Consider the following 20707-nt stretch of genomic DNA (forward strand, 5'->3'; position numbering starts at 1 on the left):
TTGTGTTAGAGGTAATTCGTTATTAAATTCCTCTCTTACTCTATTAACATAACGTGGTTTATCAGTACGTCGGACATATCAGTACCTCGGACACTTTTCATTGGCATTCTACTTTGAATATCAATAAATCAACCATAACATATTAAATTAGCTATAACTAAGCGGAATCAGATGAACTAGACATATCTATAGCTTCTTGACAAGTTCGCGCATTATGACCAGCTTTTCCACAGATCCCACAGCATCGCCTAGACGGTTGCCCCTCCTTGCAACTACCCCCAACCGCACGTACGTCGCATCGTACCTGCTCATCCACATCCTTCTGTGCGATAATAGCCTGTGCATCCTCTACTATAAGTGCACCTCCTTCACGGACACGAGCCTTTTTAGCCCTGTGGTGTTTGCTAAGGGCTTCGTTGGCTGCTCAAAGGGTACGTACCTCAGCAGACAGAAGGGTGTTCTCATGTGCTAGTCGCTCCGTACCCTTTGCCAATGCAATAACTGTCCCGAAGAGTGGAGTTGGCGAGCTTCCTTGGTGACGGGCAATTCGATTTCGAACGAGGGTTGTTTGTGAAAGAGCTTCAGTTGGGTTGGAAGGGGTCTGGGAGACCCAAGGGTTGGTGTTGGCAGTAGAGGGTCTAGAGGGAGTTGGAGTCCGTAACCTCACGTCAAGCTTTGAAAGCACTGCTTGCGGGTCGAAAGGCACTAAGCCAGCTCCGCGGAACCCGGACTGGGCGTTTTGGGCTGTCATGGATTCCAGATATGCTGCTCTAAAGGCGAGAAAGAACTCGACCTTGGTAATGTGGTTGATATGAGCCTTAATGAAGGTCTCAATCTGCCGACCATATGCCCGCTTCAACACACTAAAGCACCCGACATCAAGTGGCTGAGTTAAATGAGACGAGTGGGGAGGTAGTCCAAGAGTTATAATGTTGTGTGCCTTGCAGTACTCTTGGAACTCGGCCGATTCATGACTCTCGTGCCCGTCTAACACCAGCATTCGATATGGACCCCTTGCACGAACAGCAGTATGTTTGTCGAAGTGTTTCAACCATTCTAGACCCATCTCATTGTTTGTCCATCCATTGCTTGTCGGTTTAACAACCCAGTTGTGTGGAAGGCCGCCGTCTGTATACCAATTTGCAAGATGATTCTTGCCTTTAACTACCAAAAATGGAGGAATACTCCAGCCGTCACTGTTGATACAAGCAATCGCTGTAGCCCATTCCCGATTCCCTGGCTGAACTGCCTTACCTCTGCCAAGTCGATCTGCACGGGTAACAACCATTGCAGGGCAAATCACACCCATCATAAACCCAGTTTCGTCAAAGTTATAGAAGTCGCAGTCCAAAACACCATATTTTGCCCTCATATTTTCCACTAGTCAAAACCACGCGCCTTTGGAAGTCGTAAACGCGATTAAAACGCGTCTTTAATTCTGGACGTCGTTGTACAAATCGGTGGGCCCAGAGCTTCCCGACGCGCCTCCCTCCACGCGATTCGAGTATAAAATTTGCCATATCTTCTACACCAGCAAGCCGGGGTGCAAATCCTCTTGAATCCATATCAAGTATATTCCGAATAACCACCTCCTCTTCTAGTATAGTTAATTTCATCATTGCAGGCCGGCGTTCGTAGACAGTAGTTCGGCCGTTCATTCTGTCGCAGAGTGTAGAATGAGGTACTTCATAGAGCTTAGCAGCCTTCCGACGACTTAGATTTTTTGATGTTCGGATAGCCTCGATAGCTAGAATGATTTTTGCTTCTTGGGTAATCACTGACATAATAAAAGGTGGAAAAAACGCGTTGTGAAGTTAAAGGGTAGGAAATTCGGGAAAAGTGTCCGAGGTACTGATATGTCCGACGTACTGATAAACCACGTTATTAGTATATAATTTAAAAATATAATAACGTACATGTATAACGAACCGGCCAAACAAGTGAACCGGCCAATCCATTTTACACCTTAAATCACGAATTTCATAACTTAATATCTCAACAACCCTTTAATAATAAGTTATAAAAATATGTACTTAGCCTTTTATAAGCATTTAAAGTACTCTATTTGATTTTTAAAGCAATTAGTATTGTAGTTATTAAGATACTAAGAATTAGGTCAAAAGTGGGGCTAAAACTCAATATCTTAATAACTACAATACTAATTGCTTTAAAAATCAAATAGAGTACTTTAAATGCTTATAAAAGGCTAAGTACATATTTTTATAACTTATTATTAAAGGGTTGTTGAGATATTAAGTTATGAAATTCGTGATTTAAGGTGTAAAATGGATTGGCCGGTTCACTTGTTTGGCCGGTTCGTTATACATGTACATTAATGAGTAATATAATTACTTGTAGAATATATAATTTTTTTATTTTTCCATATAGCCCTAATAGATATTAGTATAAAGTATATAATTAAGTATGATAAAGTTAACTTACGTACAACTAGGTTGTGTACACTTAATAGTAAGTGTTCGTTCATTATTTTCAATAATAGAATTTAACTCTCTAGTAAAGAGCCCTTCCTTAAAAATATAAGGAAGGTTATCTAAAGGAAGAGTATAGCTAGGGCTATTATATTGATCCTTAGAAGAAGACATAGTTATAGTAACGTAACGTATGGGGTAGTCGGACATACGGGGTAGTCGGACAAAAATGCCCGACTACCAACTCAGAACCTTCATACCTTCCACCATGAACATCCCACAACCATACAGTCGTGCTCAGATTGAAGACAACATCCAAAAGGCTGTCATTGCGCTCCAATTGAAGGAATTCAAATCAATTAGACTTGCTGCAGACCACTTCAAAGTTCCTAAGTCAACTCTTGCTGATAGGATGTCTGGGAAGAAAACGCGTGCTGTAGCTCACGAAATTGAACAAGCTCTCTCAAATGCAGAAGAAAATACACTAGCACGATGGATTACACGTCTCACTGCCACGGGTTTTCCTGCAACTCCTATGTTGATCAAGGAAATGGCTGAAGAAATTCGCGTACGACGCGTCCAAATCACGTCTTCTCAAACCACTCTTCGGACCAATCCTACCCCCATAGGCCATGAATGGATCTATAGATTCTTAAAACGACATCCAAACTTTAAAGGGGTCTACTCAAGACAACTAGAGTCTGCACGACATAAAGAAGCCACTCCTATAAAGATTTCAGCTTGGTTTGACGCGTTTAAAGCACGAATTGAAGAGCGAAAGTACAAGCCATGCAACATCTATAATATGGATGAGACAGGTTTTGCAGTTGGAGAGACTCAATCCACGCGAATAATTGTTGATTCTACCTTGAAATCCAATTGGAAGGTCACAGCTGGGAAGCAGGAGTGGATAACTGTACTTGAATGCATTGATGCAGACGGTGGTGCTTTACCACCTATAATTATATTCAAGGCTAAGAATACCAATTCAAGTTGGATTCCAAAGGACACCCCTACAAACTGGCACTTCTCAACAAGTAATAGTGGCTGGACTTCAAACAGTCATGGATTTGAGTGGTTGCGGAAGGTATTTGAGCCTGAGTCACGCAAAAAGTCTGGAAATCACCCGCGAATGTTGATTATGAATGGCCATTCTAGTCACATTACTGGCGATATGATTGCACTGTGCATTGAGAATGACATCGACCTTCTTATTCTACCGCCTCATTGCTTTCATCTACTCCAACCACTTGATGTTGGGGTGTATGGACCTCTTAAGCGATTTCATGCTCAGGAAGTAGATCAGTATACTCGAGCAGGAATAAAGCGAATCCAGCGCTCCCACTGGGTTGAAATCTTCCAGTGTATTCGAGAGAAGGGTCTTATACCTCAAAACATTAGAAGTGGGTGGAGGGCAGCGGGTTTAATACCCTTTCTCCCAGAAAGAGTTCTGGCTAACCTTCCACTTCCACCAACCGAACCACCTCGCACTCCTCAAAACTCAACCAATATCACTACTCTGGATCTCTCAATACTCCGAAGTTCTCCTCCAGATGGAACTGAACTAAGGCATGCAAATTTAGTATTTAATTCAAGTATGGCAACTTGTGACTCTCCTGCTTCACCAACTCGACGCTATGCCAAGAGAATGACTAGGCTGGTTGAAAGTCAGAATGCTGAACTCAGCATCCTTCGGAAGGAGGTAAAAGAGTACAAAGAGATACTTGAGACACGAAAGAAAAGAACTACGGGCAAGAGAATTAAGTTGCAAGGCGAATTTGTATTCAGTACCGAGGAAGTGTTGAAAATTGTCTGGGAGGCAGAGTTGAAGTCAACCGAGAAAAGACCACGTGGAAGGCCACGCAAACGGCCAATTGAAGAAGTAGACGAGGAAGTTGAAGAGGAAGAGGTAGAGAACGATTCAAGCGACCCAGAATTGGAATTGGAGGAGTGTGTGGCACGTAGGACTCGGTCAACTAGAGTAGAATAAACTTTTTGTCCGACTACCCCATATGTCCGACTACCCCATACGTTACGTTAATGATAGTATAAAGTGTTGTTATAGTATAAAGTGTTGTTATGTATAAAGTGTTGTTATTGTTGCTTTTGTTTTAATAGAAAAGTTAGTTAAGGAGTGAGTTAAAGGCTCTATATATACCTAGATTATAGATTCTTAAATATTCTATAGAGTATTTCACATGCAAGTCGCCATCCCGGGTGAGTCGCCACTAAAACACTAAAAATTGACTATTACTACGACTACTACACCGCCACCCTACATAATAACCCTTATTCAATTGTAATTGATTCCTGGCGCCTCGCACGTACGGGAATTATGGCCCATAATACCACATAAGCCACAACGCTTCTGTCGGCTCTTAGAGCCCACCTGCCGACTACTCTACCTCTGTACGGACTTGAGCTTCAACCTCAGCACTCTGAAGGATATCCTCTCCCTCTCGTACAGAGAGACTACCGCCTTGCATTATACGCCTCTTGCGCTTCCTTTTCCTCCTCTTTTTCTGTTCATTTGCTGCTTGTAGAGCCTTAACTTCTGCCTTGAGTAGAACAGCAGAATGCATCATAACTTGCGCCCCCTTAACAAGGCAGCTAATAGCATCATTAATTGAGGTAGGAGAGCTATTCTGATGTTGTACAACACAGTTCTTTATATGCTCTGTTTGAAAATCAAGCTCCCTTATAGTTTGAGGAGTCTTTGAAGTCCAATTGTTACTCTCAACTATAGGAGGAGTTGGAGCCCTCAAGTGTAGATTCAAGTGAGAGAGGACACTCTGTGGCTCGTACGGAACTAGTCCTGTAGCTCGGAATCCGCTCTTGATGTTCTGCTCTGTAAATGTAGCTTTAAATGCTTCTTTGAATGCAGAGAGAAACTCAAGCTTTGTGATATGGTTTAGCCTGTTCCGTACGAAGGTTTCAATCTGACGTCCATACGAAAGCTTTAGTGGAGCAAAGCAGCTAACATCAAGTGGTTGAAGAATGTGTGAGGAGTGTGGTGGCATACAGAGGGTGATTATCTTCCGTTCTGTACAGTAGTGTTGAAATTGAGCTGAGAGGTGGCTCTCGTGTCCGTCAAGAATAAGAAGGCGATAGGTTCCGATTGAACGACTGTTTGTATGTCGATCAAAGTGTTGAATCCACTCGTACCCAATTGAATTTGAAGTCCACCCATTCTCACTTAGCGTAATCACCCAATCATCTGGCAATCCTGAGTCCTCGTACCAAGCAGAGAGGTGATTCTGCGCCTTGAAAATGATGAACGGCGGGAGTGCCCATCCGTACGAATTGACACCTTGGATAATTGACACCCACTCTCTATTCCCTGGCTGTATAGTCTTTGGACGACTCTTTGCTTCCGAGCTTGTAACTACCTTTGCAGTAGCAATAACTCCCATGGCAAACCCTGCTTCATCAAAGTTGTAGATATCCTGCTCTAAGATGCCGTATTTTGCAACCACGTTCCATACAAGAGAAAACCACTCTTGAATTATCTTAGGATCTTCACATTTTGCTCGTTTATAATCGTACTTCCGACTGAACTTTGATTTAATTTCCGTACGACGCTTAATAAAGGTAGTAGTCCAGTTCTTCCCAACAGGGCTCTCACCTCGTTCAGAGAGTAGAAGGTCGGCCATTTCTTGCACAGCTTGCGGTCGGGGTGGAAATCCACGCGAATCTAGGTCGAGAATATATTGAACAAGAGCTGACTCTTCGTACGGAGTCAACTTACGTGAGTTAGGAGTAGAGTCGCTTCGAGAAGTTATACCACGAACCTGGTCACGTAAGGTTGTACGGGGCACATCGTATGATACTGCAGCTGCTTGAACATAATTGCCTTGTTTAATTGCTTGAATAGCTAATAGTATCCTGCCCTCTTGATTAGAGGATTGGGCTTGTGTTGGTCGTGGCATTGTTGACTATAGTTAAGTTGACGCGTTTTGGTGTTTTGGTGGTGGCGACTCACCCGGGATGGCGACTCGCATGTGAAATACGTTATAGATATATTTATAAGCATTTATAAGCATTTTGAACTCTCTAGAAGTTTGTAGAAGTTTGTAGAATTCTCTAGAAACATTTCATTTTTCTTATCTTATCTTATCACTTATCTAAACTATACCCAATTAGGTAATAACTAAGCCTAATAAGGTATAGATTATAGTCATGATTATAGATCATGATTATGATTATATGCTTTATAAATAATCATGATTATGATTACGACTAACGTGCATGTATAACGAAAGTGCCAAACAAGCGAAAGTGCCAAAATCATGCGGTGACCAACCCCCCGAACTAAATGTTAAATTCCTCCACAACAAAACATGCGCCATAAAAATGATGAAAGCAAATTAGTGCTAGCTATCCAAGCTATGCAAAGCGACCCAAATTTGCACCTTTGAGTTGCAGCTAGGATCTATTCCGTAGACCACCGCTCAACCACTTACAGAGCTTACAAGGAAAGACCTTACGTTCGAATGGACAAGCAAGGCAGAGGCTGCTTTTCAGGAACTTAAGACGAAGTTCACAGAAGCACCTATCCTAGTCACATTCGACCCTGCAAAGAGGATTGTCTTAGAGACAGACTCCTCTGACTTCGCGATTGGAGCCTGTCTAAGTCAGCCAGACAAAGACGAGAAGCTTAAGCCAGTTGCATATTACTCTAGAAAACTGTCACCTGCGGAGCCTCAACTATGACATCCACGACAAGGAGCTGATAGCTATTGTCGTTGCTTTTGAGCAATGGCGAGTATATCTTGAAGGATCGACCTACCCAGTACAGGTATGGACGGATCATAAGAATCTCATATACTTCACCACAACCAAGGTTTTAAACTGCAGACAAGTCCGATGGGCAGAGACACTCGCAGCCTACAACTTCACGATTACATATTGCAAGGGCTCTGAGAATGCAAGAGCCGACGCTCTTAGCAGAAGGACCGACTACATCGGCCCTAAAGAGGAAAGACCTAGAGCCATATTGAAGAAAACAGATGCAGGAATGCAATACAATGAGTTGCTAGCCACGATTGCCACTGTGGAGAACTCGGAGTTGGAGAAAAGACTCAAGAAAGCTTATGCAACAGATGAATGTGCAAAGCGAGTCTTAATAAAAACTGAAGGCGACTTTGCCATCGATGAACAAGGATTGATCCGATTCAAAGGATTAGTGTATGTCCCAAACAAAATGAGACGCCAGCTAGTTTAAGAACAACACTCGCTACCAGCACACGGCCATCAGGGAGTAACACGCACCTTCGAACGAATCACCCGACACTACTACTTCCCAGGTATGAGGAAGCAGGTGGAAACAGTAGTAAGAGAGTGCGACATTTGCAGAAAATCCAAAACCAATAGGCACTTGCCATATGGACAGCTGAAATCGACTCCAGTACCAACAGGAGCGTGGAAATCTATAGCTTTGGACTTCATTGTCAAGCTACCACCCTCTCGGGACCCGTTAACAGGAGTAGTATTTGACGCTATCCTGGTTATTACGGAAAGACTCATGAAATATGGAATATTTGTGCCATATTTAGAAGCTAGCGATGCTGAAGCACTCGCATACACCTTCCTTTGAGTCATATTAGCTGATCACGGATTACCGGAAGAAATCATCTCAGACAGAGACAAGCTTTTTTACTTCGAAATTTTGGAGATCTTTAATGGCACTTTTGGGAACAAATCATAAGCTATCAACAGCTTTCCATCCCCAAACAGACGGTCAAACAGAAAGACTGAATCAAACCCTTGAAGAATACCTACGGAGTTATGTCAACCACCAACAAGACAATTGGGTTCAGATATTACCCATCGCACAGTTCGCATATAACAGCGCGATGACCGAAGCAACAAAAGTCTCACCTTTCTTTGCCAATTACGGCTATCAGCCAGAGGCATATAGACTACCACGACCGGATGAATCAAGAGCAGAACAAGCTATGATCGCTGTGGAACAACTCAAATCGTTCCATGAACAACTTGTGACAGATATCCAATTCTTAAATGAACGATCTGCCGCGTATGCAAACAAGAAGCGCAGTATGGAACCTGCCTTCAATGAGGGGGATAAAGTATATCTACTCCGGAAACACATCAAAACGAAACGACCAAGTACAAAGTTGGACTTCAAGAAATTGGGACCATTCAAAATATTGAACAAAGTCAGCTCAGTTAATTACAGACTGCAGCTACCCAAGAAGTCTAGACTACACCCGGTATTTCATGTCTCACTACTGGAACCAGCAAGAGGAAATACCCCAATTGCAACCGATACAGAACTTCAACCAGAGAATGAGATTGTTGAATACGAAGTCGAAGCGATCCTAGACAGAAGGTTAGTAGGACGCAAAGAAGAGTTTTTGATAAAATGAAAAGGTTATGAACCTACGGACAATTCATGGGAAATGGTCAGAAACCTTAGCTGTCCAGAGCTACTGGAGGTGTTTCGCCGTCGACACCCAAGCGATCAAAGAAGCCAGGAGACAGGGCCACGAAAAGGTCCTGGTCAGGGGCAGCACCCTCGGAAACGGCAGTAGAAGGGCTGTGCAAGAGAGTCCCTTTGACCTCTGCCTCCCTACACTCCTTCTCCTCTGCTTCATCCAATTCGTCCAAAGATTTCAGACCACGACGCAGCATCTCAACACCGTGGGTTTTGAGAGCCTTCTGCTGTTTGCGAAGACGCATGCGACGGGCATATGCTTCTTGAGTGCAGAGGTGAGCCTCTCGCTCCTGAGATGCCGCCGCTTCCTCTTCTACCTCAAGGCGCTCTTCTTCTTTTCGAAGCTTCTCCCAATCAGTTGGAGAAGGGGCGCAAGCATTGCATTTGGAATTGCGATGAGTACATTAACTACAACAATGACTACCAGCAACAACAATACAGAATCGATTGTTGTGAAGACAGCTGGAACATGGCGACATTAGGTTTCCGTTCTTTTCAATACGGTCTGCAAAAAGATGACGTTCTTTGATTTTTATGTGTCTACTAGAAGACATGGTAAACAGCGCAACCTGCTAGACAATTAAGTGGGCATCACCCTACTTAAGTAAGTGATTCCTTAATCAGCAAGACCTAAGGGCCTTTTGGAGGACCTAGTGTTACGGCTACGGTAACGTGACGTCATGGTTACAGCACCAGGGCCTAGTAACGTGACGAGTAAGTCACAGGGGGCAAGCAGGGTAGGCTGCCATGTGACAGGGCTAATGGATAGTTGCAGAAACTAGTGGATATTGGATAGTTGAGCTATCCATGAACTATCCTGAATATCTAGCTATCCGCCAACTATCCAGATTACCCATGAGGCACGACGCCACTATATAAGTAGATAGTATTTCCTTAGATAGGAGCTTCATGCTCAACTCAATATAGTATTCTTTACAATACTGTAATGTGTTACTTGAAAAGCCTTTGTGTCTAATCCCCTGCCTCCTCTGTCAAGTCAACCTTATGCAAGAAACCTCTGTGTCTTCTATCGTTTAGAAGTCAGCGTTACAAGTTCACACAATTCCTTGAGAGTAAACGGTATGTTCGTGTACATCGTTACTCTTTTATTTACTAAAGGAATTCCTTAAGATTACCGCAGCGGGAGATTGGTGCAACAAATTGAAGATATGATGGCCAGCCCAAACCAGTGTGGGGAATAATATTCAGAATATCACGATATTCAATATCATGATATATTGCCAATATAATATAACCGTGGGGGGAAGCGAGTGAGTCTACTCGCTTATGAGAGGAAGCAAGTGCGTCCTCTCAAATTGCGACCGTAAGTACCCAACCATAGTAATTTATATGTAAAAGTACTTAAAAATTCAATTCTACGAAATTACCACTTCTTCATTCTCATGCTCACTCTCACTCCCACGACCACTCCCACCCTCAGTTGCGCTCTCATACTGGCTCCCAGATTCGGCTTCTGGGTCAGTAATAGGGTCTTCCAACTCCGGAGGAATTGTGAGGCCCGATTTAGTGAGCTGAGCTATGCTCTTCTTCCGGAGGCGCTCCCATTTCCGGGCTTCAATTCCTGCCCGGCGGAGCTGCTTCTGGGCTCGGGTTTGGGCCTGGCTCAGTTTCCGAGCTTCTGTGGCAGCGAGCTTCTGGGTCTGAAGCTCAGCTTTCTGGGCCTGAAGCTCGTGGGCTTCAGAAGCCCGGAGCTCACCTCCACACTGGAGTCGGTCCCGGCCCCCCCGCTTCTTCTTCGAGTCCTTGACCTGCTGCTGAACAGCCCGTAGGTCGAGTTCCTGGAGCTGGCCGGCAGCCAGAACCCGGGCTGCCCCAGTAAGCCAGTTGCTGTAGCTCTGCCTTGAGGGGCTACTAAAGGCCTCCGGAACCCGCTCCTTCCACTGCTGTAGGCCCTGTTCTACGCCCTGGAAAGTGGAGGGAATAGGGGTAATAGGCTGTGGTAGGGTAGGCGTTGTAGGCTCTGTAGGCTGCGTAGGCTGCGAGTACGTACGCAGCTTCTCAAGGGCTGTATTACAGCTTATAGGCCAGATTCCAGCTTTCCAGAATGCTGATTGTATGGTAGATTTCTTAAAAGTCTGCTCCTGCATTTGTGGGAGATCTATCATAAATCGGGGTAGGTTATAGGTGATGTCCACTTCCCGTATAGCACGGAGCACAGCCTGCCTATGCCAGTGCTTATAAGGCTGGAATATTCCCACGTCTAATGGCTGTAAAACGTGTGTAAGGTGGCTGGGAAACGCCCAGATATTCGGCTGCCATAATGACGAACTCAGGGCTTGTGTGGCTCACATAAGAATCGAGTAGTAGAACCTTGGGATTTCCTGGGTTGTGTGGAGCAGTAAGCTCTATGAAGTGCTGTAACCACCGTAGAGCAAGCTGGCTATTAGAATAGCCAGTCTCCGAGAGCAATATCAGCTCATTTCCACTGAGGTTTTCAGGGTACCATGCTGCCATATGGATTTTACCCGGTACAACAAGTACAGGTGCAATCTTCTGTCCAGCTGCAGATACTGCCTCTATGATCGTAATAGATATATGATTCTCAGGGCTCAGAGTATAGAGCTGCTTTACAGCTCGGGGGACCATAACTCTCTCACCCCCTGGAATTCCAACCCTAAATCCAGTTTCATCCATATTCCAGATTGACTCTGGATTTATACCATGCTGTAGTACAAATTCCGTGTACTTTTCAAACCACTTAACAATAGCAGGTTCCTCTTGAGCTTGCGTACGCTGTTGCGCAATAGGCTTTGTAGTGATAAAGTGGAAATCCATAAGCTCATTCCGTATATATTTAGTGAGCCAGCTCTGTGACGGTGGAGGCAGTGGGCTCCGTAGGTGGCATACTGCCCCATAAACCATATGCCTATTAGCCCCTAATCCTAGGTAATACTGCTCTAGAATCCAGGTCTTTAGGGCCTCCGTTTGGTCTATAGAAAGCACCCTATTGTGACCTCCATGGGGCAGCTTCCGTGGGACTGCTCGGGTGATTCTTGACTGTATAGTCGACTTTGGGACCTTAAAAATCCGACTGGCAGCACCTATAGATTCAGAGGGGTTTGCTGCCAGCCATTCACAGGCATTTGATAGAGGTGTCCCTTCCATTATATGAATTACATTTGATTACTATATAAATTACTATGTGTAGGAATGTTCGAGGTTTTGGTAAAGAGTAGCGGTGAACATATGCAAGTTGAGAGGACGCACTTGCTTCCTCTCATAAGCGAGTGGACGCACCCGCTTCCCCCCACGATTAAGGTATGTAAATATCATGTGATATAATATTAGAGCTGAATATCATGATATGTATCATAATATCACAGTATTAATATTGCTTTTTTTTCTTCAATTTCCGGATATTTGCTTTTGATTTTTCAGTATCAAATCCACTCCCACCATCTCTATCAATTATCTCCTTAGTTATTACCAACGCAATATGGCCTCACTAGGACCAGAATCAACTATTCCCTCAATGTTAGATCCTGATATGTTTGTTGAATCTCACGTCTCAATACCTGCCTCTGCAACTCAACAATCCACCCAGTCGAAGAGTCAATTAGAAGTAAGAAACAGCCTTGTACATCATTTGTTTGGAAGCATATGCCTGGTCCAGTAAATACTATATATACTCAAGGCAAATATGTCTACTGGCGATGTCAATACTGCCCACGAGAGTATAGAGAATCTGGAGGTACAGCATTTATTGCACGACATCTACAAACAGAGCATAACATCACAGATGAGGAGAAAGAGCAACGTGCCATCTCTCAACAACTTAGTATTGCATCTGCCTTTCGACATGGAGAAGAGAACCAGAAAAAGTGTCAATGTCTAGATTCTTCTACTACTACTATCAACCCAGCAACACTCGAACAGCTATTTGTACGATGGATCTCCTGTTGTTCAGTTCCATTTCTAATGGTAGAGTATTCAGAATTTAGAGACCTTCTCTTCTTCCTAAATCCCAGCATCAATTTCTGGCTGCCTACAGACCACCACACTATCAAAAATTGGACCCTCACAGCCTACGAATCGGAGAGGCAACGTATACAACAAGGTCTTCAATCTGCGCAGTCTAAGATTCATTTCACAGTTGATCTATGGACCTCTACCAACTCTAAAGCACTTCTCGGTATAATTGGTCACTACTTTGCAGATAATGGAGACCTCCGACAGTCAGTTCTAGCTTTGAGAGAATTGGAAGGACGAAATACTGGTGATAATCAGGCAAGACTAATTATGAGAATTATTGAGGAGTATGGAATTGCCTCGAAGGTTGGCTATTTTATGATGGACAATGCTGAGAACAATGAAACTATGATGAGAGCGCTTTCTTCCTGCAAGTTATTCCTCTTAGAAATAGTTATTACCAATAACTAACTATATTGTTTAGTACTACAGGAACAGTATCAAATTGAATACAATCCAATTCACCACCGACTTCGTTGTAATGGTCATATTATCAATTTAACTGCTCAGGCCTTTCTCTTTTCAACTGAAGAAGAAGCCCTATCACAAGAGAACAATCAAGGCAGTTCTGATACTCCTTCTGAGCTTGAAATGGAGAGCTGGCATCAGAAAGGTCCTCTTGGAAAGCTTTATAATATTGTAGTATATGTTCAAAGATCTCCACAATGAATTGCTGCCTTTGTCAAGCTCAGTTCTGGCAAGCGTCTAGTCAGGGATAACAAGACTCGATGGAACTCCTGGTATGCTATGATCGACTGCGCTATCCAAGAGCGTATACACTTGGCAATTGACCTATTCTGCCATCAAACTGGAAAGGATATTGAGGCTGATTGGCTCTCCCATGAGGACTGGGTCGTACTAACAATATCCACCACTTTCTTAAGTTCTTTCATCAAGCAACACTAGCAACAGAGGGCCAAAGGGCAAACAATTGAGCATATTCTCTCAACAATGGAATTTCTACTTGAGCAGCTTGAACTTGGCAAACTTGAGTATATCAACGATTCTCATATTAGCCCTTGTATCAATTCAGCCTGGTCTAAGTTAGACAAGTACTATAGCCTGACTGAACGATCTCCAGCTTATATTGCAGCCATGGTATTAGTACCCTTTCAAAAATGGACTTGGATTGAAGACAACTGGGAGAGCAATTGGATAGTAACAGCAAAGGCATCTATGCAGCTATTTTGGGACGAGCAATACAAGCCAACACCTCAACTAGTAATGCCATCAAATGAGCTAGTACAGGAGAAGACTGAGCATCAAATCTGGCTTGAGCAGAAGAGGCGGCAGCCACCAGTTATTGATGAGTATATCAAGTACTGCCTGGCAGGTATTACACCAGAAGTTGACCCAAAGTCCTGGTGGATGGAGCCAGCACAGCGTGCAACCTATCCCAACCTGGCGGTGATGGCATTAGACATACTGTCAATACCAGCGATGTCTGCTGAGCCTGAACGCCTATTTTCCAGTGCCGCTTCTCACAATTACTGAAAGGAGGAATAGGCTTGGAGTTGTGTCAGTTGAGGCATTAAAGTGCCTAAAATCCTGGTACAGGGGAGGAGGCACAGCTTGGGTAGATAATTGAATTAGTGACGACGGGTCGAGAGTAGATGACAGCAAGGTATATTGTTAGTATTGTAATATATTGCTATATCACCATATTAATATCATGATATATGGCGTGATACAATATCGCAAGATGTAATATGGTGACAATATCATATACCATAATTCTGACAATATATCATGATATCATATTATTCCCCACACTGGCCCGAACCAAGTACGCACTGGGCCGTGACGAGAACACACATGAAGTCTTTGGGAACAGCGTGGAGTCCAACACAGCTGGTGGGTGGTTTGGTGCAACTAATGGCCTGTTGTATGCATATTATTTCTCGTCACTTCACCCGCTCCTAAAACAATTGAAATACCTCGCCATCTCACTATACGTATCTTCTATGTGTGACCTGCGGGTGCCGCATCTATTGGCCCTATTTCGTCATGACCTGCACGAACTTTCTCTGTTCACGGCACACCCAGCAACGGTAACGGAACACGCTAATATAATTTGTTCGATTACTCGTTATCATATTCTCTTTCCAACATTGTGCTATATAAAATCTCCTTCTTAATGTTGTCTGTGATGTCCCTCAGCCCTGTGCCTCCTTCTGTGGACTTGTAGCCAATGCCTATCATAGTCGAAAATGTGAAACCAATTTTAGATCTGAGCCATTTGCTGGTTGGCTTAGTAACAATGGATGCTTCACCGTAGGCGGCGCGGGTAGTTTAGTGGGTGGCATCTTAACTTTGTCTGAGTAGACTTATATTCTTGTAACTCAAGGTATGACCAACTTTCCTTCCGGTGAAGGCAACATCGATTGCATTTGTAGGGTGGGGCGGGCGTATGAAAACCCCAGCTTAGCAGTCCTGAGACCAGATACAGCACGTCCATATCGCCTGCCCAAGCCAATCGATCGCCCATGGACGACACACCACTCGGCTATACTCCAGAGTGTGGACGCAGCGAAGCAGGGATATGCTGAATAGAATAATCTTTAGTGGCAAAGATGGGAGGAAGAGCCAAGTGAGAGTTAGCTTAGCGATGGAAGTGGTTGGGAGGAGATGAAGACTGAGGGCTCATTTTTGTTCCGCGTGAAATACAGACCAACTGTTCGGGCAAGTCGTCCGTCATCGTTCCCATGGCTGCAGTAGCTCTCGCAGACAGAACACAGCTTGTCAGGGTTGTCGTTCTCAAACCTCTGGCGATGCAAATGTTCTATTCATTGGCCAAAAAGCTTGGTGGCATGTTGAACCGGCGCGTCTTCTACGCACCAATCTCAAGGAGCCTCAAGCTGGACGCGGTCCAGGCACATCACATCCGTGGCTTATACCAGTAATGCATGGATACTGGGGGCATACTCCTCATTCACTTGAAAGGAATACCTCCCACCTTGCCGAACGCCAAGTATGAGAGAATTGACGTTGGGGACAGGCGTGGCAGCATTTGTGCTTTCTGTTTTTGCTCTGCGACGTATCATCACGCGTTTGTGAGGTTCTCCGCTGGTTACCATGTGTCCTCAGATAGGGAGTAGTCCTTGTAGCGTACGAGGTAACCCATTGCCCAATTGGGAAATACTACATAGTCAGGGGATATTGCCCCATTGGAAGTCGCGCTGAGACCTTATCTGCACTGACAACGCACACTTGACAAGAGCCTCTCGAGAACACATTTGCTGAGGCATGGCGCCAGCACAATTACAGAGGATTACAAGCTATGCGTATTATGAGGCTCTTGGGTACAGACCCAGATTGCATCAGATCTCGATCAGATCAGTTGATAGCTTCGGCATATCACTCTGGGAGGTTGCAAGTTGACCTCGCATCTTGAATATTAGAAGTACGCAAAAGCTTGAGGGATACGACTGATGTTGCGTGAAAATTGCCGAAGATTGTGCCATCACCACCGGCTGGCTTCCCACATCCTGGGTAGTACGTGATCGGCCCGCGCGTCCGGCCCGAGCCTGTCTCACTCGCGCTTGCGTCGAACTAGGGAGCTCATGTGTCTGGTCGGCTACCGGGCTTCCGATCTTTTGCCGCTGGAACCTGTTGTGAAATGGCCTGCTGGCCGGTGGCACGTTACCCGGATGATTACGATCAGCAACGCTGGTGTGCCAGATGTAAATTATCCAGGGACCGGCCATACTAGCGGGCTATAAATACTACGTAGGACCCAGTATATAGTTAGAATAGTTAATTGATTCTACTTTACTGCTATACACGCTGCAGTGTTCGTAGTAAGCCCCTATTCCGTGTGCCATTACATGGGCGTGCCAAAGTGATATTTCCTTCGGCCATGGGATGCCAAGCAAAATTGACTGTAGGTCCCCAACGCTCGGTAATTTTGCTACAATCTACAAGGGGCCTAGACTGTCACGTGAAGTCAATGTAGTTCAATCATCGAACCACGCTCTGGTAAAACAAACCATAACTACCAAACTTGCCCTCTGCCTCTGGCTCACGACTGTAATTCATTAGAAGTACCACGCTCTATCTAGCTTACATACATCTCCTCGCGTTGCCATCTCCAGTTCAGCGCGCTCAAAGTACTTGTCCATGTGATTTTCAGGTCGCAACACGACATTGACCTACTTGCAACGGAGTCGAGTCGCTAGTCCATCGATCGCAACTCCGACCCAGGGAGCGGAATGAAACGCAAGCAAGCAGCTGCATCGCCGTCGCACTCTCTAGCCAAGAAGCAGAAGCGGGAGCGGCAACATCGCGATCTCGATACCAGGCCTCTCTCGTCCGCCGCGTCCCCGACCGCAACGCCAAGTCCTGGCTGGAAATGGCGGTGGACTGCTAGATTTGACTCCTTTCACTCTCATGCTGAATCCGAGTTTGAGCCGAAGCCCAAGTCCTACTGTGCGCAGCCTCGTCGGCAAAGTGACTGCTGGAACTCAAGTGGTGAGAGCACTCAGAGACTGTGGTGCGATGCACGACTTAAATGCATGATCTAATACACCATTTGAGGCAAGAATCAGCTGACTGACTGACATTTCAATCCACAGACTTCAAATCCATTACCCAGTCCGAATTTAAATTTCCTCTCTTACGCCGCTCCCTCTCCCTCCCAAATATCTCCGACCTGCGCTCCCTACCCCTAGTCGCACGTCTCTCGAAGCATAACATACAAGCTATGAGTTCCAATCCTACACAACCCCTCACTCCTGCCAAATCAACCTCATCGAAGTCTCACTCGCAATTCTCTCCCTCCAAATCCTCGACCTCAAATTTGAATCCTGCCCGAGCAGCAGAGAAGTTACAATGGGCGGACATACTCGACGAAGATGCTGGAGAGGAAGCATTGGCTCTCCGGCCAGAACTCAGAGAAAGGATAGAACAAATCGTGAATGGAGAACGTAGATCAAGTATGAAGCCGGGCTCCGTGCAGAAATTCCGGAGCACAAAGAAGCAGATGGCATCCCGGAACGAAGCCACTATCGCTACACGCCTGATGCCGTTTCTTGTCAAGGAAAAACGCAGTGCCAGTCGACAAGGTGAGGACGAGCTCGACCTCCAAGGCCTGGCAGCATGCAGCGATGAAGCTGCTCCTGAGGTCATGAGCCAGAGCTTCGAGACTGATGGCCTGGATTGGAACATCTCTGCTCCCTTCCACAGCAACAGCGTCCCGATACCTGTTCGCCTCTCCCACTCGTCTCAAGCCTCCGCAGAACTTGGACTCAAGAATCCTGCTCCAGACCTCACCTATGGTTTCCAACGCTCTGAGTTCTCGAGCGATGAGCTACGTCTGTTGTCACAATCTGGACTTGAGGTCGCGAAGGATATCGTGAGCCCGTTTTTCGTCGTGGAATGGAAGGCTTGGCGAGGGAATTTGCTGGACGCGAAAGTCCAGGCGAGGAGGGCGGGAGCTGCAATGGTGTGGGGGAGAAGGAGGGCGAGAGATGCCATTAAGGTAGCTGGAGCGGTCCCTGGAATGCACACTGGAGCTGGCGCGAGGGTGATTGAGGATTTGGATTCTGGGCTCGGCAGTCCTATGGATCTGGATGCGACGAGAACTGCGGAAGGCGAGCAGCCGCGAACTAGTCCTGCCAGAGTTTTCTCAACCAGTACTCAAGCGCGCGATGACGATTATCCCGATTCCGATCTCAATGCCATCGCCTTCTCCTGTGTTATATCACCTGATATCGTCTTCTTCTACGTGCACTGGGCTGAAGAATCTCAGGCCTCGCCTTTAAACTCGGTCGCACATCCTGCCTCTGCGGCCGCGCTGCCGAACTCCTTCTCGGAGAGCACATTCTCCGACACGAACTCTACGCTTCAATCTTCCTTTTCCTCGCTCGCTGCGAATCCATCGCTCCCACAATACCCAAAGTACCACACTGCTCTGCTTGCGAAGCACTTTCTCGACGCCGAGTCTGTGTCGAACATTCGAATATGCATGCACAATATACTCGAATGGGGCCTCGAGCGTAGGAAAGCAGCTGTGAAAAACGAGGCAGATGCTCTAGTTCAAGCGGAGGAAAAGGGAAGGGTACGAACGAGAGAAGAGTTAAGAGGCGTAGAAGAGAGGATAGGGAAGAAGAGGAAGATATAGGCCAAAGCAGCTATTTTGGGCGGTAGCCATGTACTGGAGATTTCGCAAAGGCTGGCAACAGCAGATACTAAGAGGTGCGTGGGATCTTAAGTGAGACTCCCGTGCGCGAAGGTCCTGGAAAAGTCCACTAAGCAAGTGTTCAACGAAGTCAGCCCTGGCTGGTTTCGACACGGCCCTACGATATTAGGAAGCCGGTGGCTTGTTTGTATATATCCTGGCCCCTTTCTTGGCCCTGGTTCTGCCGGCTTTATCTCCTCTTGTGTCCGAAAGGAAAGATGAAATGAATATCTCCAAGGGTTAGGGTTAGAAGTTCCTCAAAAGGCATCGATCAATGTCTCATTTATACAGACTATTACAGTTACGGTCACGTACTACCCAAAGACTAGAAAGGAAACAAATGGTTGTCCCAACCCTAGCACCTGTGTACCGTCATATCAGCACGGGAGAACTTACACCTATCATTGCGGTGCTGCGGCATGCGACACCCCGCCTTCCTCTTAAAGAACCTCCCAAAGCTAGGCCATCGCCTTATTCGATACGATTCTGAGATTCCCAGCGCTCAAACACCGCGAACATGGATAGCCCAAGATAGTTCAGGGGAATTTCTGTGACGCCTCAGAATAAACTCGGAATTGGAGGCTCAAATTGAGTAGGAAGGGCAGAGGAAAAGACATGATACACTGTTTACCTCCCCTGATCCTCATTTGTTTTCATTGTTTATTATCAATAGTTCTGAATACTGTGATGTTGTTAATGCGTCGGATATCACGCGCTCGTCTATCTTGTCTGCGTCGACGGAGAGGCCGAGGTCGGCGGCGGCGGAGAAGGAGGGGACGCCTGTGCTGGATGTGGCGAGGGGGTTTGGTGGGAGTCCGTATGGGGGGCAGGGACAGCAGCGCGGGTTGGGGATGCTGCATCATAATGGATCGACGCCGGATGTGAGTCGGATGGACTTGCTCCGAGTCCGTCAATCCCCCCATCCGCACATCCCTGAAATCGAAATTGCGCGGATCAACCCTCATCACGCCATCAGAGCGTACAGACCCCGCTTTATGGGCAGGACTCTGATCGAGCGAGGTCGAAGCTAGGGATCCTCTCGAGCGCGAACTCTGCGTCATCGTCGCTCTCGAATCGCGCTGTTTCTGGAGACGCTCCTGCTCATCCGCCCCGTGTAGCCGGAGACGCTCTGGATGGGGGAGAGGCCGCGCTTTTCCTGGTTGTAGGGCACGTATTTGAGCGGTGAGGGGACGTGTTAGGTGTGTGCGTAGTATGCCGCATCCGCATCATCGTCTTCTTCGTCGAGGTAGCGCGAGTCGTCCTCGTGGTGGGGGGCGGGGTGTTGATTATGATGCGCCATCGCATTTGCAGCTAGGACACCCAGAGCGCCACCACCAACAGCCGCAGCGGCTGCTTTCCCATAACCGCTCTTGTTGCCATCGAGGTCGTGGTGGTACGCCTGTTGATCATACGCGGAATCGTCCACTGATCGGTTGAGAGGGACTTTCCATACTCATCGAGGTCATACTTGCCCTCACTCACGCCTTACCCAGGAGGGTGATCTTGAGAATGATGTGGATGCGGATGTGGATGCGGCGTCTGAGGCGGAGTATCAGCGTCATCGCAGCGCTGCGTTTGAGGGAGGCGATTGGGCAGGCGCGAACCCGGATTATGTAAACACGCCTGTAGCGGTTGAGAGCGCTGTCGCTAGTC

General features: G+C 46.1%; 2 protein-coding genes across 2 annotated transcripts; one reads left to right on the plus strand and one right to left on the minus strand.

The window, feature by feature from the left end:
• Positions 1 to 15887: 15887 nt before the first annotated feature.
• On the minus strand, positions 15888 to 16735 carry VC83_02172 (uncharacterized protein). Its single transcript, XM_024465840.1, has one exon. The coding sequence runs from the start codon at positions 16581 to 16583 to the stop codon at positions 16197 to 16199; it is 387 nt and encodes a 128-aa protein (XP_024326822.1). The 5' UTR covers positions 16584 to 16735; the 3' UTR covers positions 15888 to 16196.
• A 132-nt stretch (positions 16736 to 16867) lies between these two features.
• VC83_02173 (uncharacterized protein) lies at positions 16868 to 19861 on the plus strand. The gene is made up of 2 exons (XM_024465841.1): positions 16868 to 17346; positions 17451 to 19861. Exons 1-2 carry the CDS (start codon positions 17088 to 17090, stop codon positions 18995 to 18997), a joined length of 1806 nt encoding a protein of 601 aa, XP_024326821.1. The 5' UTR covers positions 16868 to 17087; the 3' UTR covers positions 18998 to 19861.
• Positions 19862 to 20707: the final 846 nt, after the last annotated feature.

The sequence above is a fragment of the Pseudogymnoascus destructans genome (genome assembly GCF_001641265.1).
Source record: "Pseudogymnoascus destructans isolate 20631-21 unplaced genomic scaffold scaffold_4, whole genome shotgun sequence".
NCBI lineage: Eukaryota > Fungi > Ascomycota > Leotiomycetes > Thelebolales > Thelebolaceae > Pseudogymnoascus > Pseudogymnoascus destructans.

Excerpts from the sequence above, each read along its gene's own strand:
- VC83_02172 (XM_024465840.1), bottom strand. The coding sequence starts at position 16,583 with ATGGCCGGTCCCTGGATAATTTACATCTGGCACACCAGCGTTGCTGAT.
- VC83_02173 (XM_024465841.1), top strand. The coding sequence starts at position 17,088 with ATGAAACGCAAGCAAGCAGCTGCATCGCCGTCGCACTCTCTAGCCAAG. Across the intron at positions 17,347-17,450 it reads TGACTGCTGGAACTCAAGTG|ACTTCAAATCCATTACCCAG; the intron begins GTGAGAGCACTC and ends TTCAATCCACAG.